The following is a 22474-nucleotide window of genomic DNA, read 5'->3' on the forward strand; positions in this document are numbered from 1 at the left end:
GACCCAATTCAAGAAAATAGGATTAATATTTGTGTATCTCGCACCACACAAATCTGTTATACAGGCAGCCGTGGAGTCTGATGCAGATAGTCCAACCTGTTTGGCCAGAATGTTGGGACTAGTAGTGCCTGCATGCATGTTCTGTTCTTCTGTGGAGTACATGACCTGTCTGTCCTTCTTTGTGTAATCTCTAATTAACTCAGATTTTACAACAAGATATAGGTCGTTAGGTTACCTATTGTTTATTCTTGACCTTTTGACCACAATGTTAATTAAAGTTATAGGATGTGAATTACATAGTGTATAACTAATTAGGAGAAATTCCTGTTTTTCCCCCATTATGTATATTCTGTGCACAAGTGCAGTAGGGAAACTGCTGATAAAAAAGCAGCCTATAAATATTCCATGTTTGTCACAATAGACACAAAGTAAAGAGGTAATTTATATGACAAAAGAATATAAACTAATTATATCAACTAATACAGTATTTTTAACAACGGAGTATAATTAGCAAGATGTGCTAATTATACCCCGTTGTTAATTAATTATTAAAAAAAATAATAATTTCACTATAATTTATAAATACCGTATTAGCTGATATTATAGATAGCTTATATTCTTTTTAATATAATTCATGTGCAGATATGAATCATTTAAATCAATCTTGAGATACCTACTATAATGTTATAAAACTCTCCTACAGGAATTGAGTAATGGTGAATGTCTAGTGGTCATCTTCACACGTTATGATAAAAGTTGTATGATGAATTGGAACAAACATAGTGTTCCAAATGAGGTCATGTGATCGAAGTACGTTACAGGGAGAAAGATTCCTTCCCATTGATTACGTCAGATGGTATAATGCAATGCCGCTGATCGATGCCTCCGTGTGAGTATGCCTTTCTATATATATCTGCATTTGACTAATGTTTAGTCAAGACTGTGTCTTGTCATTTGTCTTTTTTTCTATTTCCCTCAAAAGCTGGCTAGCCTGAGTCTGCTAAATGTCCTTCCATTGGAGGAAAAAAATAATAATTTGAGGGAAAAGATTGAGTCGTCCATTTCTACAACTCCTCCCGTTTCTGGTTTCTTTACCTATTTAATAATAAAACCAGGCTTTGATTTGGGGTTTTCAAAACTTTATTTTTCTATACATATTGATTTATATTTGTATGTGAAATCATGGTGCACAGATTGAGTCTTAATTACATTTATTTTATAATTCATTGATTTAAAAAAATTAAAAATGAAAGAGAAAAAAGTGTAATAAAATGTTAAAATGAAAAAAAAAAATCACAAAATTATTGTTTTAGGGTGGCTTCAGACGAGCGTGTATTTTGTGTGTGCATACACGCACTCAAAAGCACACGTCTATTAGCCCCAAATGCATTCCCTATGGTGTGTTCACATGTCAGTGCTTTACACAAAGACTGCAAAGACAGGACATGCGTGCACCATAGTGAATGCACGCATTGTTTGCAATGGAGCCACGGCTGCTGCCAGTGGCTCCATTGAAGACAATGGTCTGCCTGCACCCCTGCATTGTTTTTCAGGAAAGAGCTTAACATATAAGCCCTTCCCTGAAAAAGAAAAATGTTAGTGTAAAAAATTAAGTAAAATAAAACTAACCACCGCTGCCATATCCCTACGGGGATGAAGAACACATCTGCCGCATGCGGCAGATGTTTCCTTCATCCCTGTGAGGAAAAAGAATTCCCTGCTTCACCTGCCACATCTGTGAAAGATGCGGCAAAGGAATTCTTCATCCCTGTGGGGAATAAAGAATTCCCTACCACAGCTGTCACAGATGACAGCTGCGGTAGAGGATTTAGCTGCCAGCATCCTGCAATTGTTTTTCAGGAAAGGGCTTTAAATATAAGCACTTTCCTGAAAAACAAGAAAAAATGGTGATTAAAATAAAAAAAAAAAGAATAATCACCTTACTTCAGCTGCCGGGGCTCAACCGCATCCAGCCGGCTCTTCTCCCTGCACTGCTCTCAGTAGTATTCAGCAGCCGGGGATTTAAAATCCCCGCCTGCTGAATGGGCTGCCTCTGATTGGCTGAGCACTGTGACCAATCAGAGGCAGCTCTCAGCTAATGAATGACCGCTTAGAGCTGCCTCTGATTGGTCCCTGCGCTCAGCAAATCAGAGGCAGCACTCACCCATTCATGAATTCATGAATCGCATAAAACTAGTGTACGAATATTGCTCGGGTGAACGAGCACTTACTCGAAGAGAACACATCTTGAACTCATTAAACTAATTGGCCATTTCAATGGCTGAGAACATCGGTCTATTTTTTTGGGCACGGAATTGCGTACGAATTGCACGTGCAAAATATACAGTAAATACTCACGCAGCGCAAACACGCATCCGCTCAGGTTATGCAGGCCTACTGCTTCCCTCACAGGTTTTTTGAGGTTTGTTTTTGTCTTGTAAAATATACCATGAATTTCATGTGGTTTTATACAAGCGATTTTTTGTGGTGACTTATTGTTACTCACACATTTATAACACCTTAACATCGTAGAAGTTTACAGGAATAGGTCTTAAAAAAACATATCTGGCGCACACTGTGTGAGAAAAACACCGCAAAACAAAAACATTGAACCCAAAAATGTAAAAAAAGGTCATTGTTTGCACTGAGTTTTACATTTCACTAATGGCTGTCAACTAGCATCTGGCAGCATATTGAGCAATTGCACGAGTATTAAGTACGCATTTGTGCACCTTCTATAGACTTCTATGGGATCTTTGGTGTGCAAATGCGCACAAAAATCAACATGTGGTTTTTCTCTGTGTATTCTGCGCACAAATTTTATGCATGCAAATACAGTTGTGAGAAGCCGCCCTAATAAAGAAGCCATTAGAGAAATTCCACAATAAGAAGTTCCAAATCTACACCCATCTGCAAATGCAAAAAAAAACAAAACATTGTTTACAGCACATTTAATAACTCCTTAATGACATTTATGTAACATCCAAGCATTGCAGTTTTTACTAAAAAAAAAAAAAAATCACAAAAAAACCACCCAGAAAAAGGCAATTTGTGCTGCTGCATTTTTAAAGAAAAATTATGCACATGAAATCACCTTTTTGTATTTTTTTTCTTGTACTATTTGTTAATTACATGGGTGTTAAAAAAGAAAAATGGTTACTTGTCTGTGTGAGTTCTTAGATGTTTGAGAGAGTGAGATTTCTGAGTAAAACATTTCCCACATTCTGAACATGAAAATGGCTTCTCTCCCGTGTGAATTCTCTGATGTGTAACAAGCTGCGATTTAACATTAAACCACTTCCCACATTCTGCACATGAAAATGGCTTCTCTCCTGTGTGAGCTCTTTGATGTGCAACAAGCTGTGATTTAACATTAAACCACTTCCCACATTCTGAACATGAAAACGGCTTCTCTCCTGTGTGAATTCTCTGATGTGCACCAAGCTGTGATATCACATTAAAACACTTCCCACATTCTGAACATGAAAATGGCTTTTCTCCTGTGTGAATTCTCTGATGTCTAAGAATATTTCTTTTATCTGAAAAACACTTCCCACATTCTGAACATGAATATGGCTTCTCTCCCGTGTGAGTTCTCTGATGTGCAATAAGATCTGATTTCTGAGTAAAACATTTCTCACACTCTGGACATGAAAATGGCTTCTCTCCTGTGTGAGTTCTCTGATGTCTAACAAAATTTGTTTCATTTGAAAAACACTTCCCACATTCTGAACATGAAAATGGCTTCTCCCCTGTGTGAGTTCTCTGATGTGTAATAATATGTGATTTCTGAGTAAAACATTTCTCACATTCTGGACATGAAAATAGCTTCTCTCCTGTGTGACTTCTCTGATGTTTAACGAAACTTGTTTTATTTGAATAACACTTCCCACATTCTGAACATGAAAATGCCTTCTCCCCTGTGTGAGTTCTCTGATGTGTATTAAGATCTGATTTCTGAGTAAAACATTTCACACATTCTGGACATGCAAATGGCTTCTCTCCTGTGTGAGTCATCTGATGTTTAATAAAACTTGATTTATTTGAAAAACACTTCCCACATTCTGAACATGAAAATAACTTCTCTCCTGTGTGAGTTCTCTGATGTTTAACAAAACATCTTTTAGTTGAAAAACACTTCCCACATTCTGAACATGAAAATGGCTTCTCCCCTGTGTGAATTCTCTGATGTGTAATAAGATCTGATTTCTGAGTAAAACATTTCTCACACTCTGGACATGCAAATGGCTTCTCTCCTGTGTGAGTTCTCTGATGTACAATAAGATGAGATTTCTCACTGAAACACTTCCCACATTCTGAACATGAAAATGGCTTCTCTCCTGTGTGAGTTCTCCGATGTACAATAAGATGTGATTTCACACTAAAACACTTCTTACATTCTGAACATGAAAATGGCTTCTCTCCTGTGTGAATTCTCTGATGTGTAATAACATCTGACTTCCGAGCAAAATATTTCCCACATTCTGAACATGAATATGGTTTCTCTCTGTGAGCTCTTTGATGTTCTAGTCTTCCGTGACTTTTCTTCCCCTCATCAGCCTGTGATGGATCAGAAGATGGAACCAGCATAAGAGGATCAGGTGATGGATCTTTGCTGTGAAGGGCTGAGGGGATTTCTGGGATAATAGCAGGTTCTCCAAATGTATCTTGTCTACTATTATCTGCATCAAAATCTGCAGATATCAGACTCCCCTCTGATCTCCCAGTACTGTTATCTGACAAGAATAAAGCTGATTTTACTATTATTGAACATAGGTAAAAATTATATTGATATTTTAGAGCAATAGTACATAAATTACAAGTTGCATTGCAAAATGCAATTAGAAAGTAATATGCAATCAGATCACAATCTAATAACAGACTCAGACTCAGGACCAGTAGATCATGATGCTCAAGGTTGGAGGAAAAAGAATTTTTTACTCGAAGTAAAATCTCTTTCTCATCTCGTCTTTGGGGAGACACAGCGCAGAACGTGGGATATAGCTACTGCCACTAGGAGGCAACACTAAGCAAACAAGTGTTAGCTCTGCACACTAGCTATATTCCTTCCTGCTGACACAAGGCTAATCAATTTGTATGCCAGCAGTAGGAGTAGCCATGCGGGAACGAAAAGACAACAATAGTTAGCAATATGACACAAAGGTTGTAACTGTAACGAAAACCCAGCACTATATGCAACTTACAGAACCAGGGTCCTGGTCAGGACAAAAAAAATGGTGTCATATAAAATAAGGGGTGGGTGTTGTGTCCCCCAAAAACGAGACAAGAAAGAAATTTTACGGTGAGTAAAAAAATCCTCTTTTCTTGCTCGTGTCATTGGGGGACACAGCAACGACCATGGGATGTTCCAAAGCAATCACCGAGGGGGAAAAGGAAAATCATAAATGCATGTGGTCAGTTTACAGCAGTCTGTAAAACCCTCCGACCTAGCGAAGAAAAAAGTGTGTAGGAATGACCAGGTAGCCACCCCACTGAATGCATGGAGAGTACAGCCACCATTGGAGGTAGCATTGCATCCTCGGTGGAACCTTTATCTTCCAATCAAGGGAGCGCACCGACCTGTCCTATCTCAATAGTATGGTCCACTGCCGGGGGTGGGTGCCCTGGGTACACAGGTCGTGACAGCTTGAAGGAAAACACCAGACCTCCCTGGATCCTTCAGCCCAACTACGCTGTACTGGAAAGGTCACCCCCCCAAACTGTCAGATACAGGTGGGGGCTGCCCCTCATGCAGAGGACGTGGTCCTGGGGGTCTTAGCGGACTGAGACCCTGACCGCCAGGATGGCCTTGGCTTGAACGATTGCCCATTCTTTTGCTCCTTAGGGGCCTACCTGCCCTCTGACCCACGAGGGCTCGCCCGGCGAATGGAACGAAAACGCCTACGCCTACGCTCCAATTGCTTGGAGCGACTCTGCGGTAGATGAAAACTCTTTCCTCCTCTAGCTTCTGAGATGAGCTCATCCAGCCAGGTGCTGAAAAGGCGAGAACCTGCAAAGGAAATGCTGGTCAGTGACCCCTTGTAGGAGGCATCTGCATTCCAGGACTTCAGTCACAGAATCCGGGGGGTCACCACAGAGGCAGCAGATGCTCAAGCCACAAGCTTGGTCACATCCAAGGAAGCTTCACAGAGAAACTTGCCCACCTGTTCGATCTGCTGCGACATATCCACCAGATCCCCTGGAGAAGCCCCAGCGAGGATTCCCCCATGCAACTGCTTTGCCCAATCCGTAATGGCCTTACTGACCCTGGACGAGGCAAATAAGGGTCTGAGAACTGAACCTGCTGCCTCAAACACGGACTTTGCCAAAGACTCCAGCTTCCGATCTTGGGAGTCCCTGAGAGAAGAAGCATCCACTGTGGTCAGAACCATGTGTTTCGCCAAGCAAGAGACAGGCGGATCGACTGCCGGTGAAGACGACCACTTCTCTACCAGATCTTGTGGAAAAGGATACATCATGTCCAAATAACCTAATTTGGAAAAGGTTTGTTAGGAACTTTCCATTCCTTGGACACAACCTTGTTAAAATCCTTATGGAGAGGAAAAGTCTTTAGGGGGCGCCTCGGACGCCTAAAAGAGAAAGACATCTCTGGCGCAGCTGGCTCCTGCTCAGTGAGGTAGAAAGTTTCTCACACCACCACTATTAGGCCTTCCACCATTGTAGAGAGATTAGGAACCCGCACTTCCTCCGTGTCGGAATCTGAGGAGGGATCTGACAACACTCCTTTAGAACGAATATTCTCCCCAGAGGACCGTCGTGCCCTCGTACCCAAAGTATGCACAGGCGCCGGGGAGGATGGTGACTGGGAGGACACCCGTGAGCTGGAGGGCCAAACTCGCTTCCAAGGATGGGCGTGCAGCCAAATGACCAAATGATGCCTACTGGAAGCGTCCTGGGAGACTAATGCCCCATGATCCAGTCTATACAGAATTGTGCCAGACACCTGGGTGAGGTCAGATAACGCAAGAGACAGGGAGCGTGCCCATTCAGCCTCAACTGCAGGAATGCTCTCTACTGTTGATCCTTAGTACAGCTGCCAAGATATGGGAGGGAGACAGGTAGGGAGGGAGACAGGGAGAGAGAGATATGAAGGGGGGCACGCTACCCCCTGATAGGCCAGTGTAGCCACACCTCCTCCCTTAATTATTCTCAAGGAGGGCATTACCCTGGGAACAGCTGCTGAGGGGGGAGGGAGAGGCAGGCGAAGCCTCCAGCAGGGGAGGGGGAGAGGAAGGTGGAAGGAGGGAGGGGGCTACACAGCCAGTGAACTAATCACCAAAAATGTACTATGAGCTTTGATTCCAGTGAACTGCTCTTGAGGCATGGCTATAGAGTTTCATCCTGCATAAACAGGTGAGTGCCCTTATACCAAACATAAGCAATGAGCTTTTTGTGGACTACTCACGGTTTGTAGATTTCCCCTGCTACCTCCATGTTGGCCATAGCGTTAGGAGACTCGAAGCTGTAATCCCCCAGAAGAAGCTCATTAGGGATTCAAACCTGCCACCTTTTCTGATAACCCTGCAGGAGAGGCTCTCTAGGGTAGTGGAGCCGTTCAAGCAATCCAGAGCACCCAACCGCAGGTTTGGAAAAAAAACGCTAACACTAGGAGGTACAACTAAAAGAAAAAAAAAACCCATCTATGAAGCCCTTGGTTTTTTTTTAAACAGAAAAAGGAGGGTAGGGCAGGGGAGAGATATACTCAACTCTCGGACTCCTAAAGGATGGCGGCTCTCCAGCTCAAGCAGAGCCTTCCCCCTAACATCGCCTACCCCACACGGAGGGGATGCAGGCAATCAGGAAGAATACGGGGGGCTCTATGGCTGGCGGGCCACATGCAGGAACCCTGGATGTGCCTCCTTTTCTTCTGAGGGGGCCGGACAGACAACAGACGGAAAAACTCCTGAGCTGTTCACCCACTTCGGTTGGGTTAATGGGGAGAGCCTGCCTACTTGTTAGCTCTGGCCCATCCAAGGGAAACATTCAGCCCTTACGGGCGAGATCGTCCTCCTGCTATGACACTAAGCTAAAAACTGATTAGCCTGGTGTCGGCAGGAGGGAATATATATGCAGTGGGTGGAGCTAACACTTGTTTGCTTAGTGTTGCTTCCTAGTGGCAGTAGCTATATCCCACGGCCTTTGCTGTGTCCCCAAATGACAGGAGTGAGAAACGCCTTTTGCCCACTCCTTGGGCTGTTCCCTGGATCACTGCAGTCTCCATGACCTCGCTTTTTATGCCTATTCAGGTTGTCTCCCTTAGTTCAGCAGCCACTACAGCAAGACCAAAGTTGCACTCGCCCTCTAGTGTACAGCACATACCATACACCAGATTCCAGATAATGGCACCATTATGTGGCTCCTCCTACTCTAAATACAAATTGGGTAATCTATCCACATCACTGCCTACAATCACAAGGAGAACAAGTGCCATCCTACCATTCATCTCCAGTGGTGGTACAACAGCATCCTATGGGCAAGAAAGGAATTGATTGCATCACTAACCGTGCCATCAGAGGGTGTCGGACCAGAAACCCCCTTCACTAGTAAGAGAAATAGCATCGCTCAATAAATTCTTGGGGGCAGTGTTGGAGCATCATCACTGCTTGGCTCTTCTATCAGATGGGTCTCCAGCTTGCAACTTACAGGCACAGCCCAGCCCATTGGAGCAGATTTTGAAGTACTAAATTTAGCTCCTTTTGGAGGTAATTCCCCCCAAACTTATAATATTGCTTGTATATTAAATAATGCCAACAAAATATAACATGTCCATGAAAAAGCAGGCCCTCATGTGGACGTTTCCTAAAAAGCATTCCTAACAGTCATAGCACCAACCTTACATCCTCCAAGGAATCTTCTGTTATCCGGGTCTATGTCTCCACAATCTGGATTCTAGGAGTCTAATAGGAGCTAATGGTTCCTTAGTTCTAAAATTGGGGAGATACTCTTCTCTCAATAGTACTGACAGCAAACGATGCAGGAATCGGCCTCGTTCACATAGATATATCATATATCCGGACTACAGATGGATTTTACACTCAGATGTTCTATTTCAAAACATTTATCTCTCTAAATAATGAATAGAATACGTAAGATAATCGTGTCATTATTACGATGTGGTGATCACATAATTGCACCCATATTATAGATGCCCATCGTGTGTTATCGCCTATAACGGTATCACATGTCACCCACATTTAGTTTGTACTTTGGCTGAATGGGGAACATCCAGCGGAAACTGACAGATCCCAGAGCTTATAAATCTACATAACCATCTGCAGCCGCTGACCGAGGAGAATCTGTGACTCTTCTCTGCTGTATTTAGTGGTTACTACTCACCTGGGCAGTTACCTGTACGAATCTCCTCTTTACATCGCTGATCGCCCCTCACATTTGTCTCTGTAGTATTAATATCGGTCAGATCTTTATCCTGGTACAAAAGCTGTGAGACAAATATTGTAAAAGTCAGAAGACAGTTGGAGAAGTCGTGTAGAGAAAATAGTCAATAATTACAATTACCAAAAATGACCTAACAGGAATAGTTATCTGAGCCATATTGCTGCAGGTCTAGAATCTGGACATAAATGTTAGATTATGGCTCAGTGACACCTTAGGAACCTCATACACATGGACAGGGAGTGAATAAAAATATGGAAACACCGAACGAAATGCATGTCTTGATTTATATGGGATTCTATGGTTCAAAATATATTTTATTTTGTACATTTATAATGGTACAGATATCACAATAAGACAAGAAATGTTGTCAAATTACCACCTTATGGCATTTTGGTGTTATAAACAATAAACTATGTTCCACACAAGTGTGTCTCGTTCTTGCACATTACACCATTTACAAAGTAAGATGGTGCAATGTTAGTCAAATTGTCAGGAACCATTACTGCTGGTATCACTTACTTATCTCCTAATAGTTAAGAAAAGGAAAGTGAAGTGAAAAGTTAAAGAGAAAAGAGAGGGATGACAGATTAGAGAAGAGGGAAGATATGGGGGAGGGAAGGCTGGGAGGGGGGAAGTATACGACCCGTTAGTCAAGAGTGTTGTCTACAGTAAGATAGCATTAGTTTGTGGGAGAGGGATATGACCATTTAAGACCAACGTTGACACTTCTCCATGTATCTTATATTGTCAAGTGCTTCTTTCCACATCAACCTGGTGGGTGGTGATGTTGATTTCCATTTTCTGGGAATCACCTGACAAGCGGCCAGGATAAAGAATCGCATGATGTCAATTCTGGTTTACTCGCCCATGAATAGAGGGCGCCGACCTCCTGCCAAAGAGGGCAAACCAAAGAGCATGACCACCATATATGGATCAACTAAAAAAACAAATGGAATGTGCGCCACAAGGTCCTGTTGTTCCTTTCTGAAGTCACCGATCTCAAATCCCCTCAACTTAGGGAGAGCTGCAGGGTGAAAAGGGGTTCCCAGTAGAGAGCCCCCAAAAACAAGAAAACAATACACAGTTAAAAAAACTCTGCGCTGCCAGAGATGGTGAAAATAAAAAGATTCTATGTCTCTATTTTTTCATGTAAAAGATGGTAAACCGACACTTACTTTCTAGGAGGGGGGTATGTAATGCAGAATCCCCCTCCTTGTAGTGAAGACTCCAAATGATTAAACCAATCTTCATACGACCAATATATGAGAAAGATTCTTTACCGGTTTATTAATCCTTCTTAAAACCTCACTGCCGTGAGTGTAAAACACACACGTGCAGAACAGACAAACACAAATGCCGTACGTGTGCCACACACACGTGTAGAGCGGACAACGCGTTTCAGTACCTCCACGGTACCTTTCTCAAGTCCAATAAACAATAAAAGCAACAAACACCGATATAAATACCTTTAGGAAAGGAGATGTCTTCACTCCGGTCGGTCCCTGGGTAGCGCCATATTGGTGGGCGGAGTTAATGACCTCATACATGGGTGGAGTTACTGACGTGGTTGAGGGAATCCTCCTTTGCTTTCACTCCCCGCTCCGTTACAGGGAATGCACGGGGCGGGGTTTTAGACATAAAACCTACGTCAGTGAGAGGCGGGACTTGTGGCACAAAGATGAATGGAACAGGATTCTGTCAGTCCTTTGCTTTCACTCCCCGCTTTATCTTTATCTTTAGCTGACATAAACCCGTTCCATGTATTTGTGTGTCTCAAGCTCAGCCTCCCACTGACGTAGGTCTTAGTGTCTAGAACCCCGCCCCGTGCATTCCCTGTAACGTAGCGGGGAGTGAAAGCAAAGGACTGACAGAATCCTGTTCCATTCATCTTTGTGCCACAAGTCCCGCCTCTCACTGACGTAGGTTTTATGTCTAAAACCCCGCCCCGTGCATTCCCTGTAACGGAGCGGGGAGTGAAAGCAAAGGAGGATTCCCTCAACCACGTCAGTAACTCCACCCATGTATGAGGTCATTAACTCCGCCCACCAATATGGCGCTACCCAGGGACCGACCGGAGTGAAGACATCTCCTTTCCTAAAGGTATTTATATCGGTGTTTGTTGCTTTTATTGTTTATTGGACTTGAGAAAGGTACCGTGGAGGTACTGAAACGCGTTGTCCGCTCTACACGTGTGTGTGGCACACGTACGGCATTTGTGTTTGTCTGTTCTGCACGTGTGTGTTTTACACTCACGGCAGTGAGGTTTTAAGAAGGATTAATAAACCGGTAAAGAATCTTTCTCATATATTGGTCGTATGAAGATTGGTTTAATCATTTGGAGTCTTCACTACAAGGAGGGGGATTCTGCATTACATACCCCCCTCCTAGAAAGTAAGTGTCGGTTTACCATCTTTTACATGAAAAAATAGAGACATAGAATCTTTTTATTTTCACCATCTCTGGCAGCGCAGAGTTTTTTTAACTGTATATATGGATAAAGGTACCTTTCTCAGTCAGATATCTCCAACAGACATCCGGGTATTGTGGAAAAATCCTGGCAAGCCCGACTGGTGTCTTATACCACCTTGCTAGAATCTTATAATTCAGTTCTTGAAGCTTACTTGAGATATTAATTTTATGTGTAAGGATATAGGCCTTCCTCCATGACTCCTCGGGGGAAGAGATGCCCAGCTCCCTGCCCCCCTCTCTTTCCAGAACTGTCCTATTTTTCGGTCTATTTTCCTCTATCATATATTGGTATAGCTCTGAGACTTTCCCCTTGGTTGTTTTGGTGTAAATGAAGTGGATCTCAAAGGACGTCAGGGATGATCCCAGTAATTGAGTGCCCCCCCCCCCAGTGATCTGATGTAGTGACAGATTTGAAGGTATTGGAACCATGCTCCGTTTGGTGAATCGTGACCCCCCACTATTTCCCTCAAGGACTTAAAGCCCTCAGTCCCGAACATGTCTCTCACTCTAGGGATATCGTCTGACTGACTTGCTTGTTAGCATATTGATAATTGGTAAGCCTCTGTAGGAAGTCATTATATCGAGGTTTCCCACTATCGGAGTCAGCGGGCCTGGCCTCTTAATCAATCCTGATTTGGTCGCGGGTCCCACCCATGCTGTCAGAATCTCTTCTATAAATGGCGAAAGCCCCACGTTTTTGTGTTTCCTGGTTGCTGGAATCCATACTAGGCCTGCTCCCTTATACGGTACCGAGTCTTGCTCTGAAGGCACACATCTTTTTTGGGATCCTCCCCGTATTAAGTCTATCACTCGTCTGGTTAACGCCGCTCTATAGTATAGGGAGATGTCCGGGACCCCCATTCCTCCGCTCTCTTTAGGGCTGACCATAGTTTTCCAGTTGTGTCTGGGCCTTTTGCCCCCCAAATAAACTGCATCATTACTCTCCTAATCCTATTCAGGTAAGCTCCCCGTATGGGGACGATTTGGAGAATATATAAGAATCTGGGTAGGACATTCATTTTAACAGAGCTGATCTTCCCAAACCAGGAGAGGGGCACTGACCACCCCCTATTTAAGTCTTCCTCTAACTTTGTTAAAACTGGTTTGTAGTTTGCTTGAAATAGATCTTTTGCATCGGATGTGATCGTGACACCTAACCATTTGATTCCACCCTTCCTCCAAATAAACGGGAAAGCGGATCTCATGTCTCTTTCTTCATTGTTGGGTATGTTGATATTATATGGGATTATAAATCATATTTAAATAAGATTTTTTCACTGGGTTGATTCTTTTCCCTTGATTAAAATATAACTTTTATTAATACAAATATTAAAATCACTTCAAGCTTTAAATAATGAAAACACAAACTCCAAAAGATTTCACCCTAGTGACAAAACTAGTATTTCAGTGGTACACAATTCACTAAACCCTCCACAAAGTGATTTGTTTCCTATACTGATAATTGTTCCCCATGCAGGTTCCCCTACACCAGCAAAGAAAAAAAAGGAAAGTTTCGGCAGCATCACCAGCCATGAAGGTAGGCTGGAGACAAATTTTGCCTGTGTAGAGGGATTGAGGCTGGGTGCCATCTGTCTGGAATCATTAGATAGAGTTCAATAACTCCTGCTTATTTGGTGGATCAATCTATCTAATGATTCCAGACAGATGGCACCCAGCCTCAATCCCCCAACATCGGCAAAACATTTGTCTCCAGCCTACCTTCAAGGTTGGTGATGTTGCTGAAACTTTATTTTTTACTACATTGGGAAGAAGTATCAGTATGGGAAACAAATCACTTTGAGGAGGTTTAGTGAATTGTGTTTCACTGAAATACTAGCTTTGTCACTAGGGTGAAATCTTTTGGTGTTTATGTGTTTTCGTTATTTTAAGCTTGTAGGAGTTTTAGCCCCTTAAGGACCAGACACTTTTTAGGGATTTTACCTATGTGACAGCTTTACTGCCCTATTTTGTTTCCTTTTACTACCAAAAATTATTTTTATTGCGTTTTTTTCCCCTTAACATATAGGGCGATCTTTTAAATATCTTTTTCACTGACTTTTTCCCCCTTTTTTAGTTTTATTGGGTGTAAAATGCTAAAAAAATGTTTTTAAACATTTATAGTTATTTTTTTTATTTTGTATATTTATGCTAAAAAAAAGTATGGGAATGGGTTCCTCTATTTGTTTTGGACATTTATAGTATATAGTATATGATATATATAGTATGTATAGTTTTGGTTTACAGGGCGCATAGAGCAACAGTTTTGGTTGGCGTCGGCTTTGTGTTATTTTCTTTCTTATGTATATATTGTATATACACGTATATATTTTTGTTTTATTCTGTAATATTGTTCTACTTATGTATGGAATTATGTTTTTTACTATCTATGTCCCCCATGACGTCATATAAGACCTCTGAGGGACGTTCCGGGCAGAAGTGAACATCTGCATGAGCTATCAAACTACTATTTACCACCGTTAGTATCTATGTATGTGAGTGAGTGAGTCTCATAGCTCGACTCCCTGATGACAACATAGCTCTGCCCCTGATGATGTCAGAGTTCCACCCCTGGCGACATCATAGCAGGTCCAACCTATTGGCTCCTTATTCCTTTCAGCAGTCTCCACCGCCAGAAAACTGGGAGAAGATCCGACAACATGTAATGTCTCTGGTCAGCGGTAATACTGCCATCTCCACCGGCCTCATCACACATTTAATAATTCAAGTAAAAGACATTTAATAAGACTGAAGACAAGAGCTTCACAGCCTCCTACAGATCAGAGGGACATCTGCATCTACCTGGTGGTCCTGTGGAAGAAGAGGATGGGGACATCTCTCTGGTGGGCTTCTCTTACTGGATGGAACTGAAGGAAACACAGACAGACACTGAAGTCATTCTTTACATACAGATAATAAAGTACCCGTGTATTTAGTCCTGTCTATTACCTGGTGATGAGAGCGGCTGGTGGGTCTCCATCATGGCATCCTTGAACAGATCCTTGCGCCCTTCTACATACTCCCACTCCTCCATGGAGAAATAGACAGCGACATCCTGATACCTTATAGGAACCTGACAATACAATATACAGTCATTACCCAGAAGCCTCCAGTGCTGTTACTTTATAATGTCCCAGCATTCCCTGCGTCACCTCTCCAGTCAGCAGCTCAATCATCTTGCTGGTGAGTTGTACAATCTTCTGTACATTGATGTCCTCATGTATCAGGGGGTGAGGTGAGGGCCCCGTGATTGGGCTCAGGGGTCTTCCCCATCCATCACACATAGGGGCCCGACAACCATCACTATAGGTCTTCTTCACTACTGTGTAATCCTGTATATGGGGAGACATTAATAAATATTACTGCAGACGTTTCCAGAGTCCATCACCTCTCCAGTGACATCATCTGTTATTACCATAGATAAGAATGATGTAATGTGACATCATCAGAATCTCTCACCTCTCCAGTAAGCTGGAAGATTATCTCTAGGCTGAGATTTAATATACTCTCTGTCATCTTGTTCCTGTCCTTCTCCATCCTTGACGGGTTGATCAGGGATATTCGCTTATGCAGTAAAGGACAACAGAGGATCCTATACTGCGGGGACCTGAGTGGACAGAAAGATGATCCAATATAAAAACCACAGAAATCCAAAGTACAAAATACATTTACTGGAGAGAATAAGTGGAAACATTGGAGGAGCCAGTAACACAGAGACAGCAGATCAACCATGTAGCAACCTCTTTATCTCACTCTTGTAACAAGGCTGGATTATCGTACGTGCTGATACACATGACCGGTGCTGACCAATCCCTGGCCTCAGAGTACTGGCATGAAAGTTTTGAGATTGGTATCCCTTCTTCTTCTTCCTGTGACAACATGTCATTGTCCCTGAGACCGTGTAGCGTTTGTTCCAGCAGGCAGACAACAGGGATGGTCATACTGATCCCTGCATCATCACCACTGACCGTTTTGGTCATTTCCTCAAAATCAGGCTAAAACAGCGCAGACGTCCTTAATCTGCAGCCATTCCACAGGCGTCAGGTGACCGACCTTCATACAGCGCCTATTAACCGCACACAGCAGCCGATACTCCGTGATCGCTGTCTGCTGCTGGCTTAGCCCCTACAACACATGTAACATGGAATCCCACCGTGTAGGCATATCACAGATGAGGCGGTTTGGTGGTAGCCCCAACAGTCGCTGCAAGTCTGTCAGAGGAGATCCAACTGGATGCGAATGCTGAAAAGATGAAGGCAAAGAGGAGGAGGAGGGGGGGCGGAGAGGGGGCAGACACAGATGAATGTCCCACAAGTCTTTGGGGTACCATGAAACGAGGCCACCTCTTTTAGCTTCATGCTCCCCCACCCCTTAGGGAATTAGCCCAGTGTGTTGTTAGGGATATGTAATGCCCCTGGCCATGCTTGCTGGACCACATATCTGTGGTCAGGTGCTCCCTAACACTGACAATGTGTTCCTGACATTGCAGAATGCTATCACTCACATAGTGGTACAGGGCACGGGTAGCTTTTGGGTAAATAAATGGCAGCCTGGAATCTGGTACTATGGTTTAGCATGCAGCATCACATTGCAGAAAGCATCTGTGTTCACTGGCCTGAAGGGCAGCATTTCCATCACCATCCGCTGTGCAATGCTTGCAAGCAGGCTTGGGAAAACGCTCTCATATTTTCTTTCCATTTCTGTATAGGAAGATGTACAAAAAAGGGGGAAAAGTTGCCACTAAGTCAGGCCAATTGAATTGCCTGCCCCAGAAAAAGCAAGTTTTACAAGAAGACCTAACATTAAAACTTAACCTTTATTATAACAATTAAAAATGTTCCATTACACTGTACTTATTGTCCATAAAATGAAAGAGGGGTCAGACGATCCCTACTCTGACCTTATAATTGATCCCTTCCTAGAAGAAAATGGGATAGCTGCCCCGATGAGAGCAATCCCAATAGGAACCTCCTATTATTTACCTGTTGTACCTTATTGTCAAGACCTGTACAAAAAATAATAATTTTCTTTAATTAAGTCCACAATTGTATATTTGCCTGTCAGATGTATACAGGGACGGTGGAAGGAGTATCACACTATTTATATAATTTCCTAACCAAAATTCTTCCAGGTGAACACAAATCTCAAGCACAGACCTGTTCCAAGGAACAACTGTAGAGTTACCAAAATTATTGTTATGCAAGACAACATGTATGGTGCTTGTTTTAAAAGCAATACCAAACATTTTACAAGGACAAATTCTGCTAAGTGAACAGAACACTCAAGCTCGGACCTTCTGAAAAGATCAGCTGCAGAGCTACAGCTGTATCTTGTGCCAAAGAAAATTTTTTTGGGGGGGGAGAAGAGGGAAGAGAAGGACATACATGGATGAATGTCTTCAACTCTTGGGGATACCATGAAACGTGGACTAGCACTTTCGGCTTCATGCCCCACCTGCAGTATATTGACTCATGTGCTATTAAAGATCTGTAACTTCCCTGGCCATGTTTGCTAGACCACCTGTTTATTATCAGATGTACCCTGCCACTTTCAGTGTTTTTTTTTACCACCAAACACGTTACGACTCACAAGTTGGTGCAGGGCAAGAACGGCCTTTTGAGCAAAGAACTGGCAACTGGGTATCTGGTACTGTGGGTTAGCATGGAGCATCACATTATGGAATGAATCTGTTATGTCTGCAAATGGTGTGCTGGACCTGCACCTGCAGACATGCGCAATAATTGCTCGCACTGCAGAAGCCAAAACAAATCATGAAATAATAAACGGGAAGTGTTTCCCTAAATGCATAACAAATGAGGGAGAGAGCCCTGCCTAACATGACAGACTGATCGCTTCGATTAATGCGGGCCTGCACTTGTTCCTGGGACCTGAGTAAGCCTACTTGGCCAACAAAATAAAGGCCGAAACAAAACACTGCACTTAGCTGGTAGTAAAGCTGCAGGACACGGAGCCGTCCAGAGTAAAGAAGCAACTGAAACCACGCTGTCCACGGGAACCACTAACTGCCAGCTCAGACAGCGAGCAAATGACAATACATAGCACCGTAGCTCAGTATCCAGCCCAGGTAAATAGCTAGCTAATTACCCACAGATATGAGCACATTACATCACACCTACTGAGCTAGAAGGTGCAGAACCATGTCTAAAATCCACACTGGACTTTGTGAATCCAGCAGCGATCTCAGCACTGCTGCAACAGTACCTCCCCTTCCAGAAGGGGCCCCAGGACCCTTAGGACCAAGTCACTTAGGATTAAACCTGTGAACATTTTTAACTAATCAGTCTGCATGGACGTCTGCTGTCGGTACCCACGTCCTCTCCTCAGAACCATAGCCACGCCAATGCACCAAATACTGGAGAGATCTCCTAACTAGGCAAGAGTCCAAAATGCGACCTACCTCAAAATGAACATCCACCACAAATGGGGCCGGCGGAGATGAACCATTGCCTGAGTCCACAAACTCTTTTAACAGAGATTTATAAAATACGTTATTGATTCTCATAGAACTAGAAATCTCTAAACGAAAAGACATCGGATTAATTTTTTCCATGATTTTGAATGGACCGATAAGTCGGGCCCTAACTTGAATGACTGTTTTGATTTTTATGATCCTAGTAGACAACCAAATCAAGACCCCCACCAAGAAATTAGTCCCCTCCGAACGTCTGTTATCCGCCATCCGCTCAAAATTTTTAGCCGTCCTCTGAAAATTCTTCAGAATCTCTTCCTCAGGTATTTCCGATACTTCCTTAGAAAATTGACCAAAGCATGGGTGGAAACCATACTTACAAAAGAAGGCTGACGTTTCCATAGAATCCAGCAGTCTATTGTTTAGCACAAATTTACCTAAAGGCAAGAACTTTGACCAATCCTCCTGTCTCCCTAAGACGTAACACCGCAAATATTGTTCCAGACTTTGGTTACATCTCTCCATATGTCCATTAGTCTGCGGATGATAGGCCGAGGAAAATGAGAGCAATGAGGAAAGAGCAAAAAAAAGTCAAAATTTGGACACAAACTGGACCCCCCGATCGGAGACAATATTAGCTGGTAACCCGCGTAATCTCACGATAAGAGTGACGAACAATTTGGACAAAGTTTTAGCATTGAGAAGGCCGGGAAGCACCACAAAATGGCACATCTTGCTAAACAGATCTACCACCACCCAGATGACCGTATTACCTTCAGAAAGAGGCAAGTGCGTAATGAAATTCATTGACAAGTGAGTCCAAGGTTTTCCAGGTATCAGCAAAGGCATCAACCTCCCAGCTGGAGAATTACGAGGCTCACGTCCCAAAGACGGCCACCAAAACCTTCTTGTGAGTAACTTCCGGGTATTATTGATTCCTGGATGCCCAGCCAACACAGAATTGTGTACTTCAGACAGTACTTGCAACCCTGCCGGCGACAAGTCCTGTTCATTACGGACCAGCTCCTCCAACTCCAGGGAAATCGCGGATACCACTAGCCTCTCCGAAAGAATGGTTGTGGGAGGTTCACCCGAAATTACGGGAACGAAACTCCTAGAAAGAGCATCAGCTTTAACATTTTTACCGCCTGGACGATATGTAACCAGAAAGTCGAAGCGCGAAAAAAAAACGATGGCCACTGTCTCGGGTTAAGTCTCTTGGCTGACTCCAGGTTGATTAGGTTTATGTGATCCGTAAAAAACATCACCACCTTATGCTGTGCCCCTTCCAACAACTGTTACCACTCCTCAAATGCCCACTTAATCGCCAATAGTTCTCTGTCAAAAATGTCATAATTGCACTCAGCCGAAAAAAAACTTGCGTGAAAAAAAGCACAAGGATGAAGATCTAGCAATGTATTAGTACCTTGGGATAGCACCGCACCTACCCCCACTTCCGAGGCATCACACCTCCACTATAAATAGTATGGACGAGTGCGCCTGTACCAAAAACGGTGCTAGCGCAAAACATCCCTTCAGTGCCTGAAAGGATTGTAATGCCCTTGGAGACCATTTAGAAGAAAAAACGCCTTTCCTAGTCATATCTGTCAATGGTTTAACCAAAACCGAAAATCCATTGATAAAGTTTCGCTAATTTGTGAACCCCAAAAACCTCTGGAGTGCCTTCATATTATTGGGCAACACCCAGTCTCGTGCTGTCCGGACCTTCTCCGGGTCCATCGGGGTGATAATGTGTCCCAGAAAAGTGATCTCCTGAATGGAAAAAAAAAAAAATCACATTTTTCCCTTTTCGCAAACAAACTGTTATCGCAGGAAGCCTACAGTACCTGATGAACTTGGGCAATGTTTGTCTCAAAATCTGATGGAAAGATTAAAATATAGTCAAGCTATACTAGGACAAAGCAGCCAATAAATTCATACAGGAATTCATTAATGAAAGACTGAAAAACTGTAGGCACATTTGTTAACCCAAATAGCATCACCAAACTTTCAAAATGGCCCACTGCGGTGTTAAATGATGTTTTCTATTCATCCCCGTCCTTGATCCAAATTAAGTTATATGCCCCTCGTAGATGCAACTTGGAAAACCATTTGGCACCATTCAACTGAGCAAACAGATCAGGAATGAGAGGCATTGGGTATGGATTACGCTTAGTGATCTTGTTTAGCTCTCTACAATCCAGACAGGGTCGCAAACCCCCATTCTTTATCTTAACAAAGAAAAACCCAGCGGCTGACGGAGAATTTGAGAGACGAATGTGTCTTTTCTTTAGACTGTCTGGAATATAACCCTATATAGACTGTTTCTCAGGTGCGGTTATTCTGTACATGCGACTTTTGGGCAATTTACAGTCCGGAATGAGTTCAATAGAACAGTCTCCTTTTCTGTGAGGCGGTAGTTTGTCCGCACCGTCTTGTGACAACACATCAGCAAAGTCAGACAAATATTCAGGTAACCTGGCTTACACAGAAGACACTTCTACTAAGATACAGCCCTCATTACAGTAGGGGCTCCACTTAACAATGTCTTCCTTCTCCCAATCTACCATGGGATTATGCAACCGCAACATGAGCAAAAGACTATTTGCACAGGAAGGGATTCCATTACATACAAGCTGATAACTTCAGTGTGAAATAATCCAATTTTTAGACAAAGGTCTCTCCTCAGACACCTCTGGCACAATGAAGAAGCATCAATTGCAGAGACGGGGATGGGGAATCCAAAGGTTTAACCTCTAACCCACAACACATGACTGTCTCTTGATGAATAAGATTGACACCAGCTCCACAATCCAAGATGATAGTGATTGGATCAATACCACCCTCAGTGAGTATCTCAGCGGGAAGAACCAGCCTGGAGGATGACATCCAAACAATTAGTAGACCTAGAGGGGGTCTCCCCTCTATCTTTTACACTATCTAGTTTTCCTGGCTGAGAGTTACGGTGAGGACAATTTTTGCAGGAAATGTCCCATCTGGTTGCAGTGAAAACACCGCCCTCTGCCTTGACCCCTCTTCAACCTACCAGCATTGCCAACCAATGAACTGTCATGCAAGGGTTCCTCCCCATCCGTAGGCAAAGAAGCAGGGGTATGGAAAAGCTCCTCATGCCTTTCCCTAATCAGTCTTCCTAGCCTAATGGCTAAAGACATTGCCGCTTCAAAGCTTTGAGGCACGTGATACCCCACCAAAAGGTCCTTAATCTTATCCGCTATGCCTCAATAAAACTGACTCCACAACACACAGTCTTTCCAATTAGTCTCTGATGCCCAGCAGCAAAATTCGGCGCAGAACTGCTTAATAGGAGAATCTCCCAGATGTAAAGCTCTGAGCTTTCTCTCTGCCAGTGAGACCCTATCGGGATCATCATAGATTAAACCTAAGGCCTCAAAAATGATCCACAGAGGACAAAGCTTCAGAGGAAAGGAGCAAGGAAAATGTCCATGCCTGGGGGAGGGGGGGCACCCTGCAGATAATGATTCTCACCCGCTGGAGCTTGTCACCAGAGGACAAGGGGTGTAACCTGAAATAAAAGTTTGCAGGACTCTTTGAAACAAACAAATTTTATCCTATGGCCAAAAAAACAATTCGGAAGGTCAATCTTAGGCTCCCTAATCGTAGAAAAAGGCTTGAAAAAGACAGATTAAGTCGAAACGTCGCTATTTTATGGAGCAATAAAACCTTTTTCTACAATTTCTACACCGTTGATGCTGCCGCCTCCTTGGACACCATTGCATTTATTTGGGGTTGGGTTCATGACCCCACAGGTGGCTTGGCATACACAGATTGGAACCTCTGCACTTAAGTGCATGTGTTAGGTGTGCTGCGGGACTTTCCTATTTCTATAGGCTCCCTCATCGTAGCGCCCCCAGGATGGGTTGCTGCGATTTGATTTTAGCAACCTCCAGTGTCAGTGCCCTCAGCTGACAAGATTACACCTCAATGGAATTCATCTTTACAAAGGTAAACAATATCCCACCGAGTAGGTACTGTATATTATGTTACGTCTGCAAATGACGTACTGGACCTGCACCTGCAGACATGCACAATAATTGCTCACCGTGCAGCAGTCAAAATTAATCAGGAAATAATAAACAGTAATTAGTCTTTCCCTAAATACGTGACAAACGAGAGAGAGAG

At 43.2% G+C, this 22474-nt stretch overlaps 1 protein-coding gene across 1 annotated transcript in view; it reads right to left on the reverse strand.

Annotated features, from left to right (window-relative positions):
* Positions 1-1173: 1173 nt before the first annotated feature.
* The window catches only part of LOC136628734 (zinc finger protein 850-like), a 216778-nt gene continuing 195477 nt past the window's right edge, over positions 1174-22474 (reverse strand). Inside the window, exons 9-16 of the mRNA XM_066604835.1 lie at positions 18974-19086; positions 15637-15878; positions 15343-15490; positions 15036-15215; positions 14833-14956; positions 14686-14750; positions 9358-9460; positions 1174-4736 (exon numbers count right to left, since the gene is read on the reverse strand). Coding sequence (XP_066460932.1) covers positions 3157-4736; positions 9358-9460; positions 14686-14750; positions 14833-14956; positions 15036-15215; positions 15343-15490; positions 15637-15878; positions 18974-19086 — 2555 coding nt within the window. The 3' untranslated portion in view covers positions 1174-3156. The remainder of the gene's footprint in view (positions 4737-9357; positions 9461-14685; positions 14751-14832; positions 14957-15035; positions 15216-15342; positions 15491-15636; positions 15879-18973; positions 19087-22474) is intronic.

This window comes from Eleutherodactylus coqui, chromosome 5 (genome assembly GCF_035609145.1).
Source record: "Eleutherodactylus coqui strain aEleCoq1 chromosome 5, aEleCoq1.hap1, whole genome shotgun sequence".
In the NCBI taxonomy this organism is placed as follows: domain Eukaryota; kingdom Metazoa; phylum Chordata; class Amphibia; order Anura; family Eleutherodactylidae; genus Eleutherodactylus; species Eleutherodactylus coqui.